This window comes from Wyeomyia smithii, chromosome 3 (genome assembly GCF_029784165.1).
Source record: "Wyeomyia smithii strain HCP4-BCI-WySm-NY-G18 chromosome 3, ASM2978416v1, whole genome shotgun sequence".
Taxonomy (NCBI): Eukaryota; Metazoa; Arthropoda; class Insecta; order Diptera; family Culicidae; genus Wyeomyia; species Wyeomyia smithii.
Genome location: NC_073696.1, coordinates 228305494 through 228327819, shown reverse-complemented (window position 1 = coordinate 228327819; position 22326 = coordinate 228305494). Strand labels below are relative to the sequence as shown.

General features: G+C 38.6%; 1 protein-coding gene across 1 annotated transcript; it reads right to left on the bottom strand.

Annotated features, from left to right (window-relative positions):
- Positions 1–6482: 6482 nt before the first annotated feature.
- Positions 6483–8035, bottom strand: LOC129730902 (elongation of very long chain fatty acids protein AAEL008004-like). Its single transcript, XM_055690507.1, has 4 exons — positions 7726–8035; positions 7478–7668; positions 7270–7407; positions 6483–7213 (listed from the first exon to the last, which is right to left on the bottom strand). The coding sequence occupies exons 1-4, from the start codon at positions 7784–7786 to the stop codon at positions 6800–6802; spliced, it is 804 nt and encodes a 267-aa protein (XP_055546482.1). The 5' UTR covers positions 7787–8035; the 3' UTR covers positions 6483–6799.
- Between the last annotated feature and the right edge of the window lie 14291 nt (positions 8036–22326).

Here is a 22326-nt window from a genome sequence, read left to right as displayed (position 1 = left end):
TTTACAATATGGAGGAGGGTCAAAAGAACGACCTTAACATCGCAGAAGTACCCCAATATTCCATCTTTGTCCGACGTTGTGGAATGTCAAGTTCCCTTTAGGGGTTGTTGTCGTCGACTTTGCGGACGATACAACGCTGAAAGTTACGGCGAGGCGATCGGAGAGGTCGAGTAGACGGCCAGTGGGTGCATACGCGCGGTAGAGGATCCAGGAAACTGGATCTTTCGGAGATTGTGGACACTATGGACTAGCATTCGAGACTGAAAGATTATCCCAAAACATCAAAACATCGCCTCATCAACCGGAGGCCCTGCAGGAGCATTAAGCAACCCAACTGACCAATCGCAGAGTGAACACCTGAAATATACTAGCATACTTCCTCTACCTCACCGACGAAATAACTAAACAGCTAAGTTAGCCACACAAAAAATAAACTTGGACCAACAGTATTCTACAAAAACAAAAGACAAAAGATGACCACATCGATGTATTTTATAGTATTCCATGCAATGTTTGTAGCTCACTGTACATAGGTATGATAACAAACAAGTTGAAAACACGAATTAGTGGTCATTGGTCAAACCTGAATGCACTACAAAACCTAGTTGACACCGAAAGAATTCATAGCACTAAGTGAAAAGTACCACATAGTAACGAATGAGAATACAGTTAACAAAAAAAGTAATACCGACAGCATAGGTTGAATTTATGCCGGTCTCTGTCAAAAACAATAACAAACAACATAAAAATCATAAACGTCATGCAACAGACAACGCAAACTCAGCACAGGCGCATTCAGTTGAACTGATCTAAATGAACTTTTTCGACGATACGCTTGTACATAGAAGATGAACAATTCTCGACTTCTTTGTGATAAGGTCGTATGTTTAAACGTAAACAAAACGAGTGAGAGTTATATCCCTTGTACTTTACAAGCACAAATCATCTCTCACTCGTTTTGTTTACGTTTGGACATACGACCCCATCACAAAGTACTCCAGAATTGTGAACGCAATAATAAATATAAACTCCAGACAAATAGTAACCGAATTCTCAAATTAAAGACAATATATTTACAAAAAGGCACAATCAGACGACAGTTAATATGTACAACATAGAAGGCATATGACAACACAACGAATAACTATAGACTCGTGGGATAACTTATTAAAAAATGAATGAAAAACACTATTTTACTTTTTGCTTTACAGACATGAGCATGAGCATGAGCATGAGCATGATTGACCGCCCGCGGTTACTACTCCGTTATTGCCAGATCAGCTGTAATTACACAGAGAACCAACAGATGATGCTTGGGATCAACATGCATCCTCAATGTGTAAAAACTGGTGACCTTAATCTTTGTATTAGGCAATACCAGCGCCGGCCGCATCCGAATGCAGGTCAAAGAAGGAATTTGTATAGGAAAATGTTGACGTGATACTCGCTTATTGGAAGCCGAGAACACCTCTGCACTTCCACGAGAAATCACTGGGGTGTTGGAGAAAGGGCAAGGTACACAGCAGGGTTCGTTTTGGTAAACGATGCGCTGGTTGCGAGTGTCGGGTTCTTTAGAACAAGTATCGCGCGAACAAGTTCATTATATCCGCCACGATATTCATAATGCGATTCGAACTTATTCAGTTTGACAATGTAACACCGCAACAATAAATCGTACGCGAGAATACTAGACCTTTGATCAAATTGGGACAACTTCAAATGATATGGTATCTCCTCGTAAGGTGATCCTCTTTTCCTCTTTACACCGAAATCAAGGGCGCGTTGTTGATCTATCTTTAGATAATTCGACCTCATGAATGTATCGACGCGGAGTCTAGGGGTTCGTTCAACCGGACATTTCTACCTAACAAATCGACCAACGACGTTTCTCGTATACAGTTTGTCTGCTCTAAAAAAAACGATACTATCCCGCGAAAAACACACCTGAAAAACAGAATATAACAATGATGCGCGCTCATTACGAAAACGAACCATGAGTATATTTCTTGCCAAACGGTCCGCGATGTAGCCTTTGCTACTCATAGCCATCAGCTATTTGTCAATCCCGAGTACTTTCGAAGAAACGACTGCACGTCGGCCGACGCGATTCTTTAGAGGGTATACATTGTGTTTTCGTTAATCGCGATATTTATCGACCGGACGAAATCTTCGGTTAAACAGTCACAGTGAGACATGAACAAGTATCTGGGTATAGCCCTCGAAATCACTATATTCTAAAAACGTTCATATAAGTAAAATGCTCCCGAGCCGGAAACGCAGTTTACATCGAAGCACTTTGCACGACCGCTGTATTCCCTCCTACCGACGCAGAAACTCGGGGACACGACTTTTCACGCCGATTCTATCTTAGTTGTCGATGCGAATGTTGCCTATTAAATAAAAAAAAAATTGGCAAAGTTTCATGCATGCAAAGCTTTAATAATTTAAAAATGCAAATTTCCATATTGACCAATATATGGTCTTAAGTTTGTTAGCAAAATGCCGACCTAGTCATGTTTGGAACATTGTATACAAAACATAAACAGCCCAAAAGCTAGAAAAATCGGAAAAGTGAAGCATAAGATTTCATGTATTATCACTGCACCATACTCCCAGCTTCCATAAACCACACCATTGCTCTCGAGGTGAGAACATGTTTGCTAATAAAACTCATGGCACACGACATTTACTGATACAACTTAATTAATCTATTCTACCATAAATTCTAATAAACAACACTATTACACAAAACCACACGAAAAAAGTCTCCAGAAAAACATCTTAATTGCACTCTGTTTTCTATTTGGACAATCGAAACTGTAACAGTTAAACATTGAATGTTAAACAAAAACGGCCACAATCAAAACGGCACGCTACGTCGTTCCTCAAACTGGCAACTACGTGGTATCCGGTGGATCATCACATGATGTAAACCATATTCGAACGCGGACCAATTAGGAAAAAAAAATCCAAAAGCAAATCGTGTATGTCGTATCGAGCCCGTTGATAAGTTAACCTATCTCACCTGACGATTCTCATTGCTTTTACTTGTGGGAGAAAAAAAGTAAAACATTTCAAGACTCATCGCGCAAACAAAAAAACCCTACTCGCAGCCGAAAAGCTACCACCTCGTGCACCCAACAGATCACACATTGACGCTTCTGCCAAAGTCCAAAGCCCGCTAAAAACCACTACACACATAGCCTTACATTCATGAAATGTTTTATACAAAAAACATATACTCATCTGTTTTAGTTTGGTTATGCCTATGCCAGCGAAACAAACGCCGACTAGCACAGCGCAACGCTATTCTCTCCGCTCTTCAGGAAGTGCCGTTCTCTTCGTTCACACCACCATATGCACTCCATTATCGCACGTTAATAATGAACCGCTTGTTAGCGCGACGCACGAAATAGGCACTCACACTCACGCAACCTAACTGGCCTAACAATTTTCAATTTGATTTCGTGGATAAATTATAACTTCCACGCATAGAACACTGTGTTTTTCACAAAACCTCCACTTTTCTCACTTAAACAAAGCATCACAGATCACAACTGTACACATTTTAGCAAGTTTGGCCCCTCATTTCACTTATAAATCAATAACTTTAACGGATTGCTTTCGGGGCACGTATTATCGGTTAGTCGTGTTCGACAAAATTCGACGATAGTCACTAGACGTTCTATAGTTCACTTCTTGACTATTGCATTTGTATCCAATGAAGGTAAACTATAAGTAAGGAAAAGGGTTATTAACCGAACCATCCTTAATTCACTTCACAGCTGAGACAAACGAGTCACTCAATAAATTGTATTCATTAATACATATCAGTAATTTTTCAGTTTTGTTTCTAGATGGCCCAACAGATAACCTCGAACTGATGAGTCAATATTCTGAATGGACACTTTTCTACGAAAATGTTCTACAAGAACACTAATTTTCTGTATCAGATGAAGGACAAAAAACATTTTCTTATCAATGTCAACACAATCTAAACACGTACGACTTAAATATACCGCAAATGTTGCAGAAAAAAGCAACCCGTTTAGTTTAATAGCTTAACTGCACCAACCGTTATCAAGCTCGCGAACCGCGTCGCAATCGTTTCGAAGTTACTCTGACTGCTGCTAGGAGTAAAATCTTTTACTTTTTGCTTTACAGACATCTTGAAAAAGACAAAATATAATGTCGAAATATTTCGTTTTATTCAGCATTAGGAGCATTGAGCCAAGAATACAACCAAAGAGAATTCTAATTTATGTTTACACTAGAAATAATTTTGTTTAGCCTAATTTCCGAAATTACACTCTTACATCAATTGTTATACACGCAGACTGTACCTAAATGTATAAATCAATCCTGCAATTAATTCTACATTCAAAATATGCGCTCTCACCATATTCTTCAACCACGCGAGTGGATCAATGTTTAAGATAAATATGTAGAATTTATTAATTTATTCATTTAACGCCATTATGCCGCATTCAGTTTGATGTTTGCCTTCCGAAAATCCAATTCGCGGAACCAGTTGGAGAATTTCCCAGCGTTGGTTACTGTTTTGGCACGAGACAAGCAATACCCAGAGGGCTGTTGCCTCGATGCTAGTTGACTAATCCAACTTTACAAGGCGAATCAATTTACATGCTATTAGTGGAAACCGCCGCTGTCGCCGTGAAACTATGGTGCGAATCGAAGCAGTAAAACAATAATGTAACGTACGGGTAAAACACAGATAGTAAACCGATAGGTTTTTTTCAAGTGACACATTAACCCGGAGGAGCTTCCGAGCTACAGTGCTTTTGTTGAACGTGTCCTAATTAATTATCCATTCAGAAACATTTCAACGAATAATAAATTACCGTTTCATGCGTGCTTCTCGCATGCTCATAGGACAAATATGCGGAGGATGGCAAACTGTTACACCGTTGCAGTTAATGGCCAATTCGGATGGTAATTTATGGGCCTGATCAGGTTAGACTGTGGCTTTGCTTGTTTTGTCGATCAAGGTTACAAGGCACAGGGGTGAATTCATGCTTGCTGGATGATACAACTAGCAAAACGGGCGGAGTGTGAAGTGTAATCCAATCTTCTGCGAATCAGGAGATCACTTTAGCATAACATTCATTTTTCTTCTTTGGATAACCCACCAATCAGACCGAGTTATTAGTTATGTAATGTAAAGAATGCGAAACCAAAAAGACTCCCCAAGGGGTGGTTCTAAAAGCAGTAGCCTAATTGAGCCCTAAGTGGAAGCCTTGCGGTTGCACAAGAAGCTAACAGCTTTCCGTTTGTCCTAAATCGTTAGCAATAACCCCATTTGCAGCAGCTCCCTTTTCATAGGGAAATTTATTATTCTCTTCAAGTAATCATAAATTTTCCGTCGCTATTTTTGGAGTACCGATCCGGTAACAGTAGTCGGGTTCTGCGGAAAGAATTTATGCCACCATCGCCAATTCGTTCCCACTTCTCACCTGGCCCACTATTCCTGGGTTTCCCGGCTCCTCATCAGGTTTTTGTTGTTTGCCTTTTTTCGCCGACAAGAGCGTTGCAAGTCGCAGCTTTTATCGTGTCATCACGCGAGACGCGATAATACTACAGACAATGATACGTGCGAGTAGGTATATGACTATAACCTACCGATTCAAGTTAATACCAGCGTCAACCCAGGGAAGCGCTCCCGCCCGAGTTGATGAAGATATATCTATATTTTAGGAGCTGTTTTCCACCTGCGCTATCCTTCGCGGATAATGAACGATTTTGCGTTCAAGGCAAACACCAAGGTGGGGCACAGGTTCAATTATAATTGCAACCCCTGAACAACTGCGGGACAAAATAATTGATTTGATTGCCCGACGCGGGGGTGGGGTTAGGGTTGGTGCTGCTGCTAGGGTGGTGTAATGGTATCTACAATGTATATTTTGTACATCCGGAGCGGGAAACCATTAGCGTAATGCATGCGCGGGCAACTAGAAATGTTCGAGGCGCTAGACTTGTTGAATGGGTAACTGCAGGCGATAATAACCGGTACAATCCACAACAGTACTTGACATATAAATTGTTCGTAAACATGCAGTTGCAATGGTACCCATTGCAGCCGATGCCGCGCAACAGACATGCAACTTTGATGAATAAAGTTGTTAGTGTTTGCCGTTGCAGGAAGCCTGATGCGATAGTACAGCTTGCGGGAGTCTACAATAGTTCGCATATTGTGTGGTTAATGGTGGGCATTGCATATAGTATTTAATAAAATATAAACTTCAAAATTAGCGTTGATTTATGCGAGTTTTACTGTAACAATCCCTGAAGTGAAAATATGGTTAAAGGTCGCGAGAGTTATTTTTGTTATATTTGAATGCCAAATTTGGTCGGCGTGCATTTTTCATTAGTTATAATTTTTTAATCCAAAAGTGAGTCTCTTTTCAATCATATAACGGAATAAAAACTGAAGGGATTTTCGAAAGACAATTATTACTTATACATTAGTGATTTTATTTGTTATTCACATACAATATTCACATACAATAAAATGTCAAGAACGGCCTTTTTTATCTTCGTTTTTTTTTGAGAATTTTTGAACACAGCTTGATTCAGTTTTTAACATTATTTTGCAAAAATATGTACAATATGAGCGATCCTACGAAAAATAACCAGTTTAAATTTATTTTATTTGTCATTTTTGATTTGGCTGAAACTTTATGGCAATTTCATCAGGTTGTAGATTGTGTAACAATTAACAACAACATATTTATTGCATATAACTACTCTATTTTAAACTAATTAGTCCCTTCTGAGCCAGTTACTGCAGTTGCTTCTGTCTCCCGTAGGTCCGGCGGTAAAAGTCCGAGAATAGTGCCAGCATGAAAACGTTTTGAATCATCGGCAGCCAGAACCAAAACTTGGCGATTCCGCAGTCCAGGTTGAACAGCACGGGCCACGCGAAGTGGACTACCAGATAGGCAAACTGGACCATCTGCAGCATGGTGATGTATTTTTTCCAATCGGCGTTTCTCGTAAGCTCCGGTCGGTATATCGTGAGGAAGAAGTAAAAGTACATGACCGCGTGGACGAACGTATTCCAGAGGCCCAACATGGACGGGTGACCGCCACCGACGAAGCGGAAGTACACGTAGGCACCCAGCAGAACTCCGGTATGGTGGTACACGTGCAAAAACGAAACGTGGCTTTGCTTTTTGCGTAGCACAAAAAATACCTGCGAGGAAGATAGGTTTAGGCTTGAAGTGATGTTTGACCGTTTCAGAAACTTACTGTATCGATCAAATCGGCCACTTTTAGCAAGTAGTAATAGTGTATCAATCGAAGCTCTCGTATGCCTTCTGGTGTATCGGAACGATTAACTGGTTGGCATTTGAAAGATATCCGCTGATCGAAAGCTGTTTTTAACGCCTATAAAAAACACTCGCAATGTTTTAATATTTCAATAGTAACCTAGCATTGGCTTGCTATATTTTTTTACCATAATACAGAGCATCGCATTGGCTATCACTTGTATCAAATTGTAAACCAAAATAAGTGCTCTCAGATTAAATGGACTTTTTTTGGCCATCAATTTGGGTCCTAGATGCAGAACAAAGTACAAGTATGCACCAAGCAACGCAAACGGCAGCCATGGTGGATTCACCAACGGGAAGTTTACGGTTCGGGGATCTAGAAAAATATACAATATATCATTTGTTTTTAATACTCGCCGAGCTAGCAACTAACCTTGAAACTCGTGAAAGTACCGCTTATATCCACAAATTAGCGACCTCAGCACAACGGCCATCTTCTTCACCTGGCTGGTGCGATTAGACTGAGCTTGGGCAGATGGCTCGGCCAGTACGCGTGCCAGCGGCTTGTCGGTCAATCGATGCAAATTAATTCAAATCAAACTGATATGTTGCATAATGTATTAATTGTAGTAACGCGTAGTGAAGCGTGTGAATGGATCGGTGTCATGGTTAATTAAATTTTTTTGCTTTCTTTACGAAACCGACCTTTGGATATTCGGTATTGAACCAATCTGAATTTGAGCTGAAGCGTTTTGGTGTGAATACATTTCAATTTATGGGAGGCTTGAAAGTTTTGGTAAATTGCTCATTTGTAGTATGTGATTGTTCTTTTGTTTTCAGTGAAGTAAAATTAATCGCCTAAGCATTAATAATAAAAAGTTCTGTTAAAAGGTATATCTGCTCAGTTTTGCATTTTTCGGTGAGATTCCGATCGAGAAAGAAAAAAATTAGTAATCCGTTTGCAAAGGGTTTTTGTTCACTCACATGAAAAATCCTGGGTTGTCGCATCGTGACTTGGAAAAAAATATGATTCAACTATCTCAAGGGGTTTCCAAAGGCTCCAGTAAGGACTGACAGTAAACATCAAGCCAGAATACGGACTAAAGCCTGTAATACCGCGAGATCCATACATTTTGACAAGGGAATTGGTAAAAAAATTTGATGTTCTACTAAGTTTCGTTCAGAGTGCCAAAAAAACGATCCAGATTGAAAACGTACAACTTAAGGAGAGACGGAGAACGAAAAGAATTGACTGAAAAAATGTTCCGGAAATGATTGTACAAACACTGATTGGTAGCGTGAAGCAGTGTTGCAGTGCTGCGTCCATCAAATTAGTTGTTTGATTCCTTATCTACTTCTTCATTAGAATATTCAACATTTACCAAATTTCCAAAAGGGAAGCCAGGAAACAGTCGCTTGGGGCTAAGTCTGGCTAGGCTGACCAGATTTTCTCGGGATAAAAACGAGACAAATGGGTTCAAAAAACGGGACACATGATAAAATAGATTTTTGAAGATTTTTACCAACCAAAGCATGCAAACAATTATTCATTGCTTTGATGAACTTACCCGATCCTGAAGAGTGTGATTTTTCGCAATGAGTTCCTGAAATTTTTCACATGATGATCGAGATTTTGATTAACAATTATCATGGTCTCAACTTTCTACCGCGACTTTTTCGTCAATTCACATAGGGGCTGTCCTTCCATTGGCGCGGTACTGTCAGGAAGGCACAAAACGTACTCAGTGATATTAACTAAAAAAAACTGGCTGTTTGAAAACTTATTTTCCATTTAGGAAAAGTTCAATGTAAAAAAGCTCTATTTAAGATTTTTTCAAGGAGTATCCGAAAACGGTACAAAATGGCAAAAAGACGGGACGGTTAAAACAGTCGAAAAACGGGTTTATCCCGTTCAAAACGGTACGTCAGGTCAGCCTAAATTTGCCGATATGAATGCGGGAACCAGTTCGTAGCGCAATACCATTAATTTATCGGTCGAATCGCGAGCAGAATGTCCAGAAGCGTTGTCTTGGTGAAAGAGCACATTTTCTCTTCACCATATGGAACCGTTTCGTGAGAAGCTGGCATCACGGCTAGTTGATAACACGTGTTCTGAATGCTCTCTGTTAAGTTATGGATTTTTAAGTGATTAATGTGTCCAAATTTGTTGAAAAGTGTGAAGATGTGTGGTATCTCTTGGGTGGGACCGATTATTCATCCACGCATTTAAATTGAAAATTGTAAGTTCATCAGAGCGGTTCATTATGGACATGCCAAATAAACTGCATGAAGATTGAAGATGGCAATACTTGGAAAGCGGAAAGAGTAGCGTTGCGCTGTGGTGTCTGGTGTGACACTGCGGGCTGCTCGGCGTTTGCTTTGCTGGCATAGGCATCATCAAAATTAGAGATACTCAGAGAGAGAGAGATAAGCGAAGAAAAAAACCGCCAATTTGGCAACTAGGTTTGACATGTCAGAGGTGCCAGATCTCTTCTCAAAGCGCAATGTTGACTAACTTTTTCGTTTGACTCGTATAACTGATGGTGACGGTGGAAGTCCTGAGGAATAATAAAGTGCATCACAAAAACCGTGAAGGTGTTCAATTTTATATTTATGTTTAATTTTATAGATTTGCACCATAATTAATCATTATTTTGTTGACCATACGAAAGGTTTGTGAACTACCAGGTAAAAATCACTGTGATAAAGCAATATTGGAGCATTCTCAATTCATTGTCTAGTAATAGAACACGAAAAACGTGTGAAAATAAGAATATCCTTTATTGCACCTGATTGCAATACCTTTCAATGTCTTACCTTTCTTGTGCGTTTGGCTCACAACATTCTCTTCGCATATCTCTTCCTCTGAGTATTTCTAATCAAAATAATATAGATGAGTACATGTTTATTGTGTCAATCATTCCGAGAATGCATAGGCTTTGTGTGTAGTGGTTTTCGGTGGGCTTTGGACTTTGGCAAAAGTGTGAACGTGTGATCAGTAGGGTGGGACAAAAAATAAATGTTAACTCTTATGCACTTTTCGTGTTCCTTATTGGTCCTAAAACAACTGTGTAACTTCTCAGATCGATCGATGGAACTATATTTTTGCGCCATATTCCATATGCAGCAGTATTGCTAGAAAAATTTCAATGGGGAGCCGTACGTCAGATATTCAATCAGTTGGAGGGAAATAACTTTTTCTACAAGCATCGCAGCGCCTTACGGTCTTCAGAAGGGGTTTTCCCAGGAAAATATCCTACAAATATCTTGTATCCATATATTTTTAGAAGCCAACCGGACATCTCTAGAGAATAAGTTTTGAAAAAGTGGATTTTCCCATAAAAAAATGTATGGAAACTTTAAAAATCGGGCGCAAAAATATAGTTCCACCGAACGATCTGAAAATTTACACAGTTGTTGTAGGATCCATAAGAAACACGGAAAGTGCATCGGAGCGAAAAAATAACATCATCACTTTATTCTCATATAACCGTGTCCCAGTCTAGTGATCAGATGGGTGCACTCTGGTAGCTTTTCGGTGCTCTTTTTATTTGTAAGCTGAATTCTCGACTACTTTGTGTTAAGGTCGTATGTCTAAACGTAAACAAAACGAGTGAGAGTTATATTCCTTGTACTTCACAAGCATAAATCTTCTCTCTCTAGTTTTGTTTACGTTTAGACATACGACCTTATCACAAAATAGTAGAGAATTGTGCGATGAGTCTCGACATGTTTTTTTTCTCCCACAAGTAAAAGCAACTGAGAATAGTAAGGCAGGCTAACTTATCAGTGCGGTCGATACGACATACACGGTCTGAGTTTGGAAATATATTTTTCTCTAAATGGTCCGTGTTCGAGTATGGTTTATATGTGACAAGCCGCCTCATTGGCGTTGACGGTGTTGCTGATATTTGTTTGGTTTCTGCGTGCGAAAAAGAAAGAAGGAAATATTTTTGCTTTTGTCATCACGCACATTTTGACAATTATATACGAGAGTTCACGTAGGTGCGAACAGCCTTCGAAATCTCTTTCAACGCGAATAAACCGAATAGTTGCCAGTTTAAGCAACGACGTAGCGCGCTGTTTTAATTATGCCCGAAATGATTGTATAATTGTATTGATTGACTTAATAGGAGAAGAGTTCAATTGGCGTGCTTTTTTGGAGACTTGTATGGCGTGGTTATGTGGAGTAGTGTTGTTTTTTAGACTGGATTCACTAAAAGAAAATTTCTCACCGGCGTCACTATCCGTTTCACACGGCCACAAGTTCAGGGGTAAGGGTTTTTCACGCGCTTTTTTACAGGTACGCTCGTTGAGGAGGATCACAGGTGAGTATTACAACACTTGTCGGTATGTTAAACTTTATTAATACACTTTTAGCTCTTCGCGCTTGCACGTAATAACAACACTCACTGATTTTGCGGTACTCACAGTTTTCCTATATTTGCGCTTGCCTCTTTATAGCTAAATTAGCTGAAACTGTGTTTGTGTCACCGCCGTGCGGGGTAGCCGCGTTGGTAGCATGCAGGCGGTATTCGCTTAACTGGTCGAAATGTACAAAATAAACATATTACGTAACAAATGGATTTCATTTTTTTAATTCTTTCACTATTGAGTCGTGTGCTAGAAATTTTTGAACGTACTGACACTCTCATGACAGGTGACACGTAATAGGTACACTTTAATTTCTAATCTGACAGTTGAATACGCCTCTTTGCTTTTACTCCAATAGTTTCAGCATACAAAATACTACACAATTTACTTTTGGCACATGATACTGGAAATTGTCTCATAGCATCGCTTACCATGGTGAATCCTGATTTCATTTTATGATTTTTCTAGCTTTTGGATGAATATTATTGTAAATGAACTATTTTTCAAACAATTATGTTGAAATTTACTTTGATTGTGATTGGTTTGGCATTTTTTCAATAAATTAAGAACTCTATTTTGTTTATTTCCAGTGGAATTTTCCACTACGACCAGAATCGTTGATCTATTGTGAGCCCGTGTGTCTCCTGTATCCTGTATTTATTATTAGCAATACTGCTATTGAGAAGTGGCATGCCTACTATTATTGTGTCGAATGGCCTGATTTTACTCAGATTTGAACCCACTACAATCCACTTAGAAGTGGACTCTTTAAGCTTGCAGCTACGCAGATTATCCTTAAACTAAAGAATACGCGATGACCCAGCCTTTCTCATTCAAACTTTTATTTGTAAAACTAGATTTACATGAACGCTTCAATCCAATAAATGTATATTCACTCTTTAGGTTCTAAAATATTAATGTTGTAATCTATACCGATCGACGTGAAAATTTGTATGTAGGGGTTTTTGGTCCCGATGAAGGTTCCTATGATAGTTTGAGACCCCCCCCTCTTCTGGAAAGAAGGGGTCCCATACAAATGAAACATACATTTCTGCACAACTCAAGAACAAACCAAGCAAATGAAACCGAATTTGGCATGTGGATGTTTTAAAGTGTAATAAATATGTCCATAACGGTTCGACGCCCCTCCCTCCCTTATGGAAGCACATGTTTCTGCACAAATTTCTGCACATCCCGAGAACTAATCAACTAAATTAAACCATATTTGGCAGGTGAATGTTTTTAGTGGTAACAAATATGTTCCATAATCGACGTCATGCAACATTTTGGATTTTTAATTTTAAGATGGCGACTTCCGGTTTCGGAAAAAAACAGCGGCAAACGACCAAATTCAACCCAATATGATATTTTCGGAATCGTAATGATGCACTGGAGCCACAAATCGACTTCAGACACCATTATTAATTGTAGAATGGCAGCTTGTGGTTTCTGGAAAACAGCCAAAAATAGCCGATATCCTTCTAACATGAGTATCTCCGGATCTAGAATGATAGACAGCAGCTGAAATCGACCACAGACCCCATTTTGGATTCTAGGTTGGCGACTTCCGGTTCCTGGGAAACAGCGGAAAATGATCGAATTACACCCAATATGGGTGTTTCTTCAACTAGAATGACGCTCAGAGGCCAGAAATTATCTTAAATACCATTTTGAAATCCAAAATGGCGACTTCCGGTTTGTGAAAAACAGTCTAAAATAACAAAATACCATCCAATATGAGTATTTCTGGAACCAGAATGATGCAATGAGCTAACAATTGACCTCAGGCACCATTTTGAATCGCTAAATGGCAACTTATAGGAAACAGTCGAAAATGACCGAATAATATGATACCGTCTGCCGGGGTGAGATTGTGTCAAAAACACGTTTTTGTTCCTTAGCTTGTAATGCACACATTAAGGCAATGAGTTTGATCCAAATCACGTCAATGCACACTTAAATGTTAAGTTAACGACTGCCGCGAATATGATCAAGTTACAATAAACTATAATTTTGCTAAAATTGAATGAACTTTGGCCTAATCTCACCCCTTCTGTGGGGTGAGATTGTGCCAAAAACAAAAAATTGAATTTAATACCTGTTTAATGAATAGTAGTGTATCTACGAATAATTCACATGAATAATATGATAAAACAGTAAGTATAAGGACGACCATAAACAACGTGGACTATTGAGGGGCTGTAGGGGGTTGACCAGAAACTACGTTTCATATTAAGCGTTGTTTGACCAATAAATAGTTAATGGTTTCAATGATGGCAATTTCGGTCACGGGTTACTTTGAAACACGTTTTATTATGTCAAAGCCGACGTTTCAAGGATATATTTCCTCGTCCTCAGGGCAACTACGATTAACAGTTTACAATTTACATAGATTAGTCACACGAATTAACCCTTTCCTGCTCATGGTGACTCTAGAGCACCAAGAATTATAATCATCATTTCTTGACATAAAATAGTTTGTTGTGCTTACGATTGTTCCATAAACTTTTGTATGCTGCCTTAGAGCATCACTGGGCATTTTCTTCAAAATACTACAGTTGATAATAATTTTAGTTAGTCTACAAAGTGTTTAGCTTGAATTTTCTCGTGAAGCTATAAATTTTAATGATAAACCTTGTGAGCGGGAGAGGGTTAAGTTATTACATACACAACTTACAACAAAACAAACAAGTTCTCGTCAAAATATGGTGCATTGGTGTTAAATTGCTGTTGGTTAACTACACTACACTGTGGATGTCAAATATGCAAAATAATTATTGGTTTGTGACTTTTCAAAATTTAAAAATGCAAACGGATGAGCTATACTTACACAGTATCTTCCAACACACATCACACACGATTAAAGCCGTCGGGAAATGTTGCGTCAAAACGGAGAGAAATAATGTTGCAAGACAGAGATAGAGAGTGCTAGAGACTGTAGTAGTCTGCATCAACATGTGAGAGATCGCAGCGTGCCGGAGTAAGCGATGCTTAAGTTGTTCGTGTCCGTTCTATAATTTATTGCGGATCTGTCACATGCAATGTAACACATTTATAACACCTGTTATGCTTGAATCCTGTCATCTGAAGTTAAAATTCTAGTGTTGGCTATATTGAAACTGTGATTCTTTTCTATCGCATGCTTCATCAACGCCGTCTTTTTAAACTCATCTTCCCTTCCCTCCCTCTCAGTGCTAGAATCTCTATACTGTTCGTAGCGTTTCATGAGAGAACGGTGCGCGGCAAGACGGTTCTTCAGTTGCTGTGTAGTCATCCCAATGTATGAGCTATCGCAGTCTGCACACGGGATACGGTATATGACGTTTCTTTTTGAAAGATGCGAAGAAGAGTCTTTGAGTTTCGTGAAAAGTAGTCTGTTGGTTTTGACGCATTTGAAACTCAGACTGATATTTTCATGGTTCTTTTTGATACTGCGTGCCAGTGCGGGTGTAAGGCCGTCAACATGGTGAAAAGATCGATATACTTTCGGTTCCGAGTTTACTTCCTCAACAACGTTATTCGTGCTTCGGTTGATAAATCTGTTGATTATCCGATTTATCAGTGAGCTCGGATAGTTGTTGGTAAGCAAGTGCTCGCGCACTATCTGCTTATTTTCCGTGAGCGATTTGTTCGTCGATAATCGAAACACTCTCCCAATTAAACCGGTTGCCGTATTAAATTTCCAGCGGGTGCATCGAGAGAAAATTAAGAATTCTCCCGGAAGCGACAGGTTTCTTATACCATTCGGTCACGATTTTTTTTTCGTTGGTTCTAATAAGAACCATATCTTGTAATGACTACATTACTTGATGATGTGCTTGCGAAGATCGATGTACACGGCACGCTGCGATCTCTCACATGTTGATGCAGACTACTACAGGCTCTAGCACTCTCTATCTCTGTCTTGCAACATTATTTCTCTCCGTTTTGACGCAACATTTCCCGACGGCTTTAATCGTGTGTGACGTGTGTTGGAAGATACTGTGTAAGTGTAGCTCATCCGTTTGCATTTTTAAATTTTGAAAATTTGCAAACCAATAATTATTTTACATATTTGACATCCACAGTGTAGTGTAGTTAACCAACAGCAATTTAACACCAATGCACCATATTTTGACGAGAACTTGTTTGTTTTGTTTGTAAGTTGTGTATGTAATAACTTAATTCGTGTGACTAATCTATGTAAATTATAAACTGTTAATCGTAGTTGCCCTGAGGACGAGGAAATATATCCTTGAAACGTCGGCTTTGACATAATAACACGTGTTTTAAAGTAACCCGTGACCGAAATTGCCATCATTGAACCCATTAACTACGTTTCATATGAATTATAAAAAAATGTATGACTGTATCAAATCGATATCTGGAGTAACCAGTTATAAGAACGTGGCTTATAGACAGTCCCTTTACACATAGTAGCGTCTCCAGGTAGCTTAGAAAGGGGAAACGTTAGGACATAAAGCCTGAGAAGACTTTTCGTTTTAATTATTATGTGTCATTGACCACTGTATATTCCATTGGAGATCTCAAAACCGCTGGAAACGTACCAACAACCCTTCTTCCTTGTTTTAAAAGTAATTAGTTATATAGAATAGGTGTACAAAATTTTGTTACATTCCATAAGTAATTTCAGTCATTTTAAATTTCCATCTAACAGTTGTTAGCTTACTGTTCTCAAGCATTTAGTCATTATTTCAAATAATACTATAGCTAGACAACATACCCTATGTAAACAATGCAAATTTTTTCTGCGTATACTGATATAATTTTGTTCTAAATGTGGTTTCCGCACACTGTACCGTTCATTATGGCTTGGCACAATCTCACCCCAAAAGGGCTCGAATAGTGCACAGTTTGAAAAACATTATTTTCTGAGCCATCACAGGTTTAATGCGTAATATTCCCTCAACACATTGGAGACGACATCCTAACGTACCATCTGAGCAGTAAGTTGATGTAATTTCTTGATCGGGTTGGTTTGCATGGGACCTCTTTTGGTAACGTTATTTGCGCGTGTTTTTCAGCCGGTACTTTGAAACATTATTTAAGTAAAACAGTTCACTAATATTATCTATATTCTATTTCAAGTTGTAAATAAATTGCTTATATTTCATACAGTATTGAGGCATTAGGTTCTAGAAATCTCAAGTAATTTAACAAACAAACATTTTCCGTTTTGGCTCAATCTCGCCCTCGTGGCTTAATCTTACTCCGACAGACGGCACCAATATTTCACTATCTATTTCTTGGTTCTGATGTATACTTTCGATCGACAATATTAGTTTCACTGCAGCTGATTTGTGTAAATTCGTTAAGGGGTAATATCTACCAAATGATCACAAAACAAGGCTTTTTTCATTATTTTTTTAAGGGACATTTGAGGTGTAAGGTATATAAATAATATATCATTGGATTGAGCAACTCTTGCAGAGCAGAAAAAAAATGCTATTTTTGTTACAAAATGGCGGCTGTGCAGCGATTGCCGTGAACCGCTTTTTTAAAGTTGTTCCGCGGCGAGCAGTAGAAGCCGTGCCCAACTCCACCTATCACCAAAACAAAAAAAAAAATTCATTATCTACATAAGTGTCGGTAGTGAAATACACATGATTATAATTTTAAAATTTTTTTTCGTAAAATGGCAACGGTTTGGAAAAAAATCTTTTTCGACAAAAAAAATCAACTTCAAATGTTTATAACTTTTGTTGTTGTTAATCTATCGCTAGAATCGTGTGTACTTTACTAGATAATACAATGAAGAAGCTACAGTTAAAATTTCAAGTCAATCGGATGTAAACTTTTTCAGTTCCACTGCTCGCCGATTTTGAAAACATGGTTTTGAGAAAAACGCGTTTAAAGTTTCAAAATGCTACAAATTTTTTTAACCTTCAGTCAGCAATCCCTGCGCCGTAAAGTTTTCCTTCCTGAGCTTTATTTTCCTTTTATTCCTTTTTGTTATTTGATGTAAGACTACCCAAGCAACCAGAAGTTCGAATTTCACCTAACAAATGAACTTAGAAGTTCACATAAGGTTCGGATTTGGCGGAACTTTCTTGCTGAACAACAAGACACATTACTCACAAACCGAACTTCATTCTAAATAAATTACCGTCAACACCTGGAAGCAACCTGAAAGTTTATGAGAATCTGCTTGTTCCTCTTTATTGAAAGATTAAAGTTCACACAAAGTACACACGTGAACTTCAAAACACCCGGAAATTAAAGTTCGGTTAACATTTTATCCGTACTTCTAATCAGCACGAAGGTTCAGGAGAAGCTGCTTACTCCCCTTCATTGGAACCTTGAATTTCACATAAAGTTCACACGTCAACCTCAAAGCCGCCGGAAATTAAGTTTCGGTTAGCATTTTATCCGTACCTTTAATCAGCACGAAAGTTCAGGAGAAGTCTATGTCGTACTTCATTTCCACTTCAAAGTTCATGTTAAGTTCTGACTGATGCTTTACTCTATTTTGGCGAAAAAGAAGTTTGCTTCAGGATTAGTGATAAAAAATAAGTTGTTCAAAAACAATGAAGAAACATGGTTTATTTTATTGTCATCGGAACTTTATTATCTAAATTAATGGCAAAAAGAAAACAAAGCTATGATTCCAATAGGTAATAGTAGAGTGCTTAAAGGCCGTCACTATCTAAACACTTTCTTTTGTTACCTTACAGGAAATCAATAATGAATTCAGATACCCAGGAGTTTGCAGGGCAAAAGAAAAAATAAACCGGATGTAAGCTATGAACTCCCATTAGACACTTGTTTGCGCGTGATGCTTTCTTTCATCCCTGAGCAATTTGCCCAAATCTTTCCTGTTTTTATGTGAGACCACTACATGATGTTGCTGGTTTTGGAGGTCCGAATCCATTTCTCGTTGGACGTTTCAACTGCGGCACACAGCATATCTATTGACCGAAAAAGTTTTTATCGATTTTGAATATCTATCATATTATGTGTATACTGCTTACCTGAATAAATTCTTAATAAACGTTTGGAAGGAAAACATTGCGTACACAACCTTTTTCAATTACATTACCAACGAACTGCAACAAAATCAAAACAAACTAGAGAACTGTCAAACTTAAGTTCACATTGCGCTCTGCGTGTACTTTTTCTGAACTTGAAAATTCAGAAAAAGTTCCGCGTCAGCCTTTTCTGAACTTCCTAGTTCGCATGAGGTTCCGCTTGTACTTTATCTGAACTTTCAAGCTGCAAGAGAGACCCGGTATGTTTCTAGCTATGAACGTGTAGGTAATGAAGAGAATTCTGCACATCGAGTAAAATCGATGCAGATATCATATAGCGGGAACGGAGCAGTGGTATGAATCTAGGCTTTCAAAGAGGGAGGACTCGAGTTCGAAGTTTGTGTAGTAAGTTGCAATAAAAATTATGAAATTTAATAATAAATGAAGCCAGACCATTATTCTTCTGATCTAAATTTCTTCAGTAAATGATTATCATGGGATTGAAGCAACATGAATGAGGAGTGAGAAAATTGGAATATTGCAACTTGATTTTTATTTTAAGTATTTTGAAGTTTTCTTTTCAAGCTGAATAGCGGTCTGTTCAGCGACCTAACCGAACTTAATGTGAACTTTCTAGTTCGGTTTAGAAGCTGCTTTGCATGCTGCTCGAAGTTTATTCAACAAATGCGAACTTGAGAGTACGGTTAGTTACTTAAAAATTGAGCTGAATAGAATTCTATTCATGATCGTTAGATTGGCTGATTAGTCTATGAATTTTACTTTTATCCGAACTTTTGGTTACTTGGGTACGCCTAGACTCTTTCGCGATATCAGACTTGCGATGCTCAGCAACTTTGACGCGGTTGGTGTCCGATCCCACGCAAAACTCAAACTTGTCTTTCATATTTAAGTACTTTTGAATAAAACTCACAGTAAAAAAGTATAGAACAACTCAAACATAGAACGTACACAACGAGAACGGCTGATCGACTAAACAAAGGGAAATTGTGAGTAAACACGTTCTGTAGAGACGCTATAACGGTCGAAACTTGATGCAGCGACCTCTATACTTAAAATTTGAAACAAGATAACGATCATAGGTAACTTCTGCTAGTTTACAAAGCCTCGAAATAAAAAAAACGAGCATCGCCAAAATTAACGAAAAATGTTATTTTGGAGCGTACAATTTGTTCGGTAAGAATTGGATTAAACGAATTTTGAGTTTAGATCAGTATTTGTGCGATGTAGATTTTTATTCTAGGATAGTTTTAGCATGATTTAAGCCAATAAAAAAAATGACATGATTTTTTTTTTTGGTGGATGTTACCCCTTAAGGCAGCTTATGCATCCGCATTGAAACGTTGTACTGGAAATATTCAAGGTGAACTACGAACATTTGTATCAGGCTTGTTTTTCGCTTCAATATGTGAAAAGAGTAGAGTGATTTGAATTTTCTGCACCAAACTCCTTCATTCTGATTTGCGCTGTGTTTCTGCCGCTTTTAGAAAAATGATGAATTTGTTGCTTGCACCACAGCAGAGCGAAACAATAGTGGGGAATCACTTTTATGAGAATATACAAAAGTACGCCACGGAGCAAATAAGCGTGACGAGCGGCTGGGCTTATATTATTTAAGTTTTGAGATGCAAAGCAAACATCGCAATCTAAACTTACCTAAACTTTTTCCTCATTTTTTATTAATTTATATATTTATTTATTTTTAAAAATACTCGTACAAACTGTTCTCATGGCTACTTATTCTAAGTTTGATGGTAGATTTGAACAAGTTAGAATCATATTGTTCGAAAAATTATTAAAATTACGAGAATAAACATCAAAAAGGTTGTTTTGTGTAAAAAGAGTGCGATGTCTAGCGATCCGGAGAAAATCACTTCGTCTGGTGAGCCTTGATGGTACGTTAAATCGAATGTGGCTAAGTAATTCTGAACTATCTACATTGTTTTCCAGGAGGTCAAAGATTAGGAGACGTTGTAGCATGGTCCTCCTACTTGACAGAGTTGGTGGACGTATATGCGAGCAGCGTTGTTCATAGTCTGGTAGTCACACTGGATCATTCCACGGCAGCAATCGGAGGGCATAACGAAGGAACTGACGCTGCACTTGTTTGATTAGGTTGGTTTTTACAGCATTATAAGGTGCCCATACAAGCACTCCATATTCTAGGATGCTACGCACAAGAGAACATTAGAGTGATTTTACAGTATACGTCATCAAATTGTTGAGTGTGTTCCAATTTCCCTTTCTCGCTGGGAGAAATCGTCCGTCTCGATACAAGTGGAGTTCGCAATCAAGGCGCAACACGCACCAAACACTAAGGACTCTTTGTTAATGTAAGTTGGAACAAAACGCAACTCAAGATAAACTTAACGGGAGTGGGCGTCTTAAGAAATAAACACTAGGATCATTGTGTACGTAAATGTGTGTGAGTCATACAAGTGAATGGTTATTCTATCGTCTCTGCAAATTATAAACGTTTCGCCAGTGAAAACTAACTTGTCGAAAGTCATATGTTTGCCAACTGTGTAACCTGTGGAACACGCTACTGCACAGTTATATTGCATCGCACTTATATGCAATATTTAGTTCCATTTTCGGTGAAATAATTCTGCTCACTGCGAATCGAAATTAGATTATTTTGTCGTTTGCGCCTCTCCCGCACCTAGCTGTTAGCAGCGCCGGTAGGGAGACGAGCAGAGATGCCAGATGTTTTTGAAAAATGTCTGCAACTGCTCGAAAAACCGGAAAAATGTGCTCGAAATCTGAAAAAAAATCTATCCGTTTTCCGAAAAAAATTCGCTTGCGTAGGCAAAAGTCTGTAAAAATCTGCACACATTTTCAGAAAATCTGCGCAAATATAAGGAGACTCTGACAAAAATCTGCAGAAACCGCGAGAAAACTGCAAATATCTGCAAATCAATAAATATCTGCACACGGACTCCAAAAATCTGCGTTTGCAGACAAATCTGCACATTTGGTATCCCTGGAGACGAGAGGCACACAATGATCTCCGTTGCCTGCTACTGCTCTCCGAGAAAACAACTCGTTGCGTTATATTTGCTTTGGTTGCGGAAAAAAAAACAAACTACTTTGAATGACATTCAGAAGCAGTGCTCTCAGCTGGTGGCCAAGGTAGATAGTTTATGCGAGATTGTAAACAAACATGAATCGATGCTAACTGGTTTATCTTCTGCTGATCTCAAAAAGATCGAAACTACGATTCTGCCTAGTATTTTGTCTGCTATCCAAAAGGAGTATAAAAGCAATTCGCAAGTAAATAATATTGCTAATGATGATGAGACTTCACAAAAATGCAGTTCTGCGAATGCAGCCACCAGAAATGCTTCATACGCTCAGGTTACACGCAACTCGGGAAGCTCGTCACTTAGGAAGGGAAATGATGCTGTGATTGATCGCGCACCGGTCATCTCTAATTCAAACGCTATCACTGTTACCTCTCCGGATACAGGTGGACTGTTGCGCTCAGGCAAACGACGTATTATAACGCCCCGTACAAGAACCACTAACAACATAGAGGTGCAAAAACCTTTGAAGCCCCGGGTCAAAATTATCGGCTTCTCGAAGAGCATGAATGAAGAATGTTTGCTGGCAAACCTGAAAAAAACAAAATAATTTGATCGATACATTTGATCTAAAAGTGATTCGAGTTATAA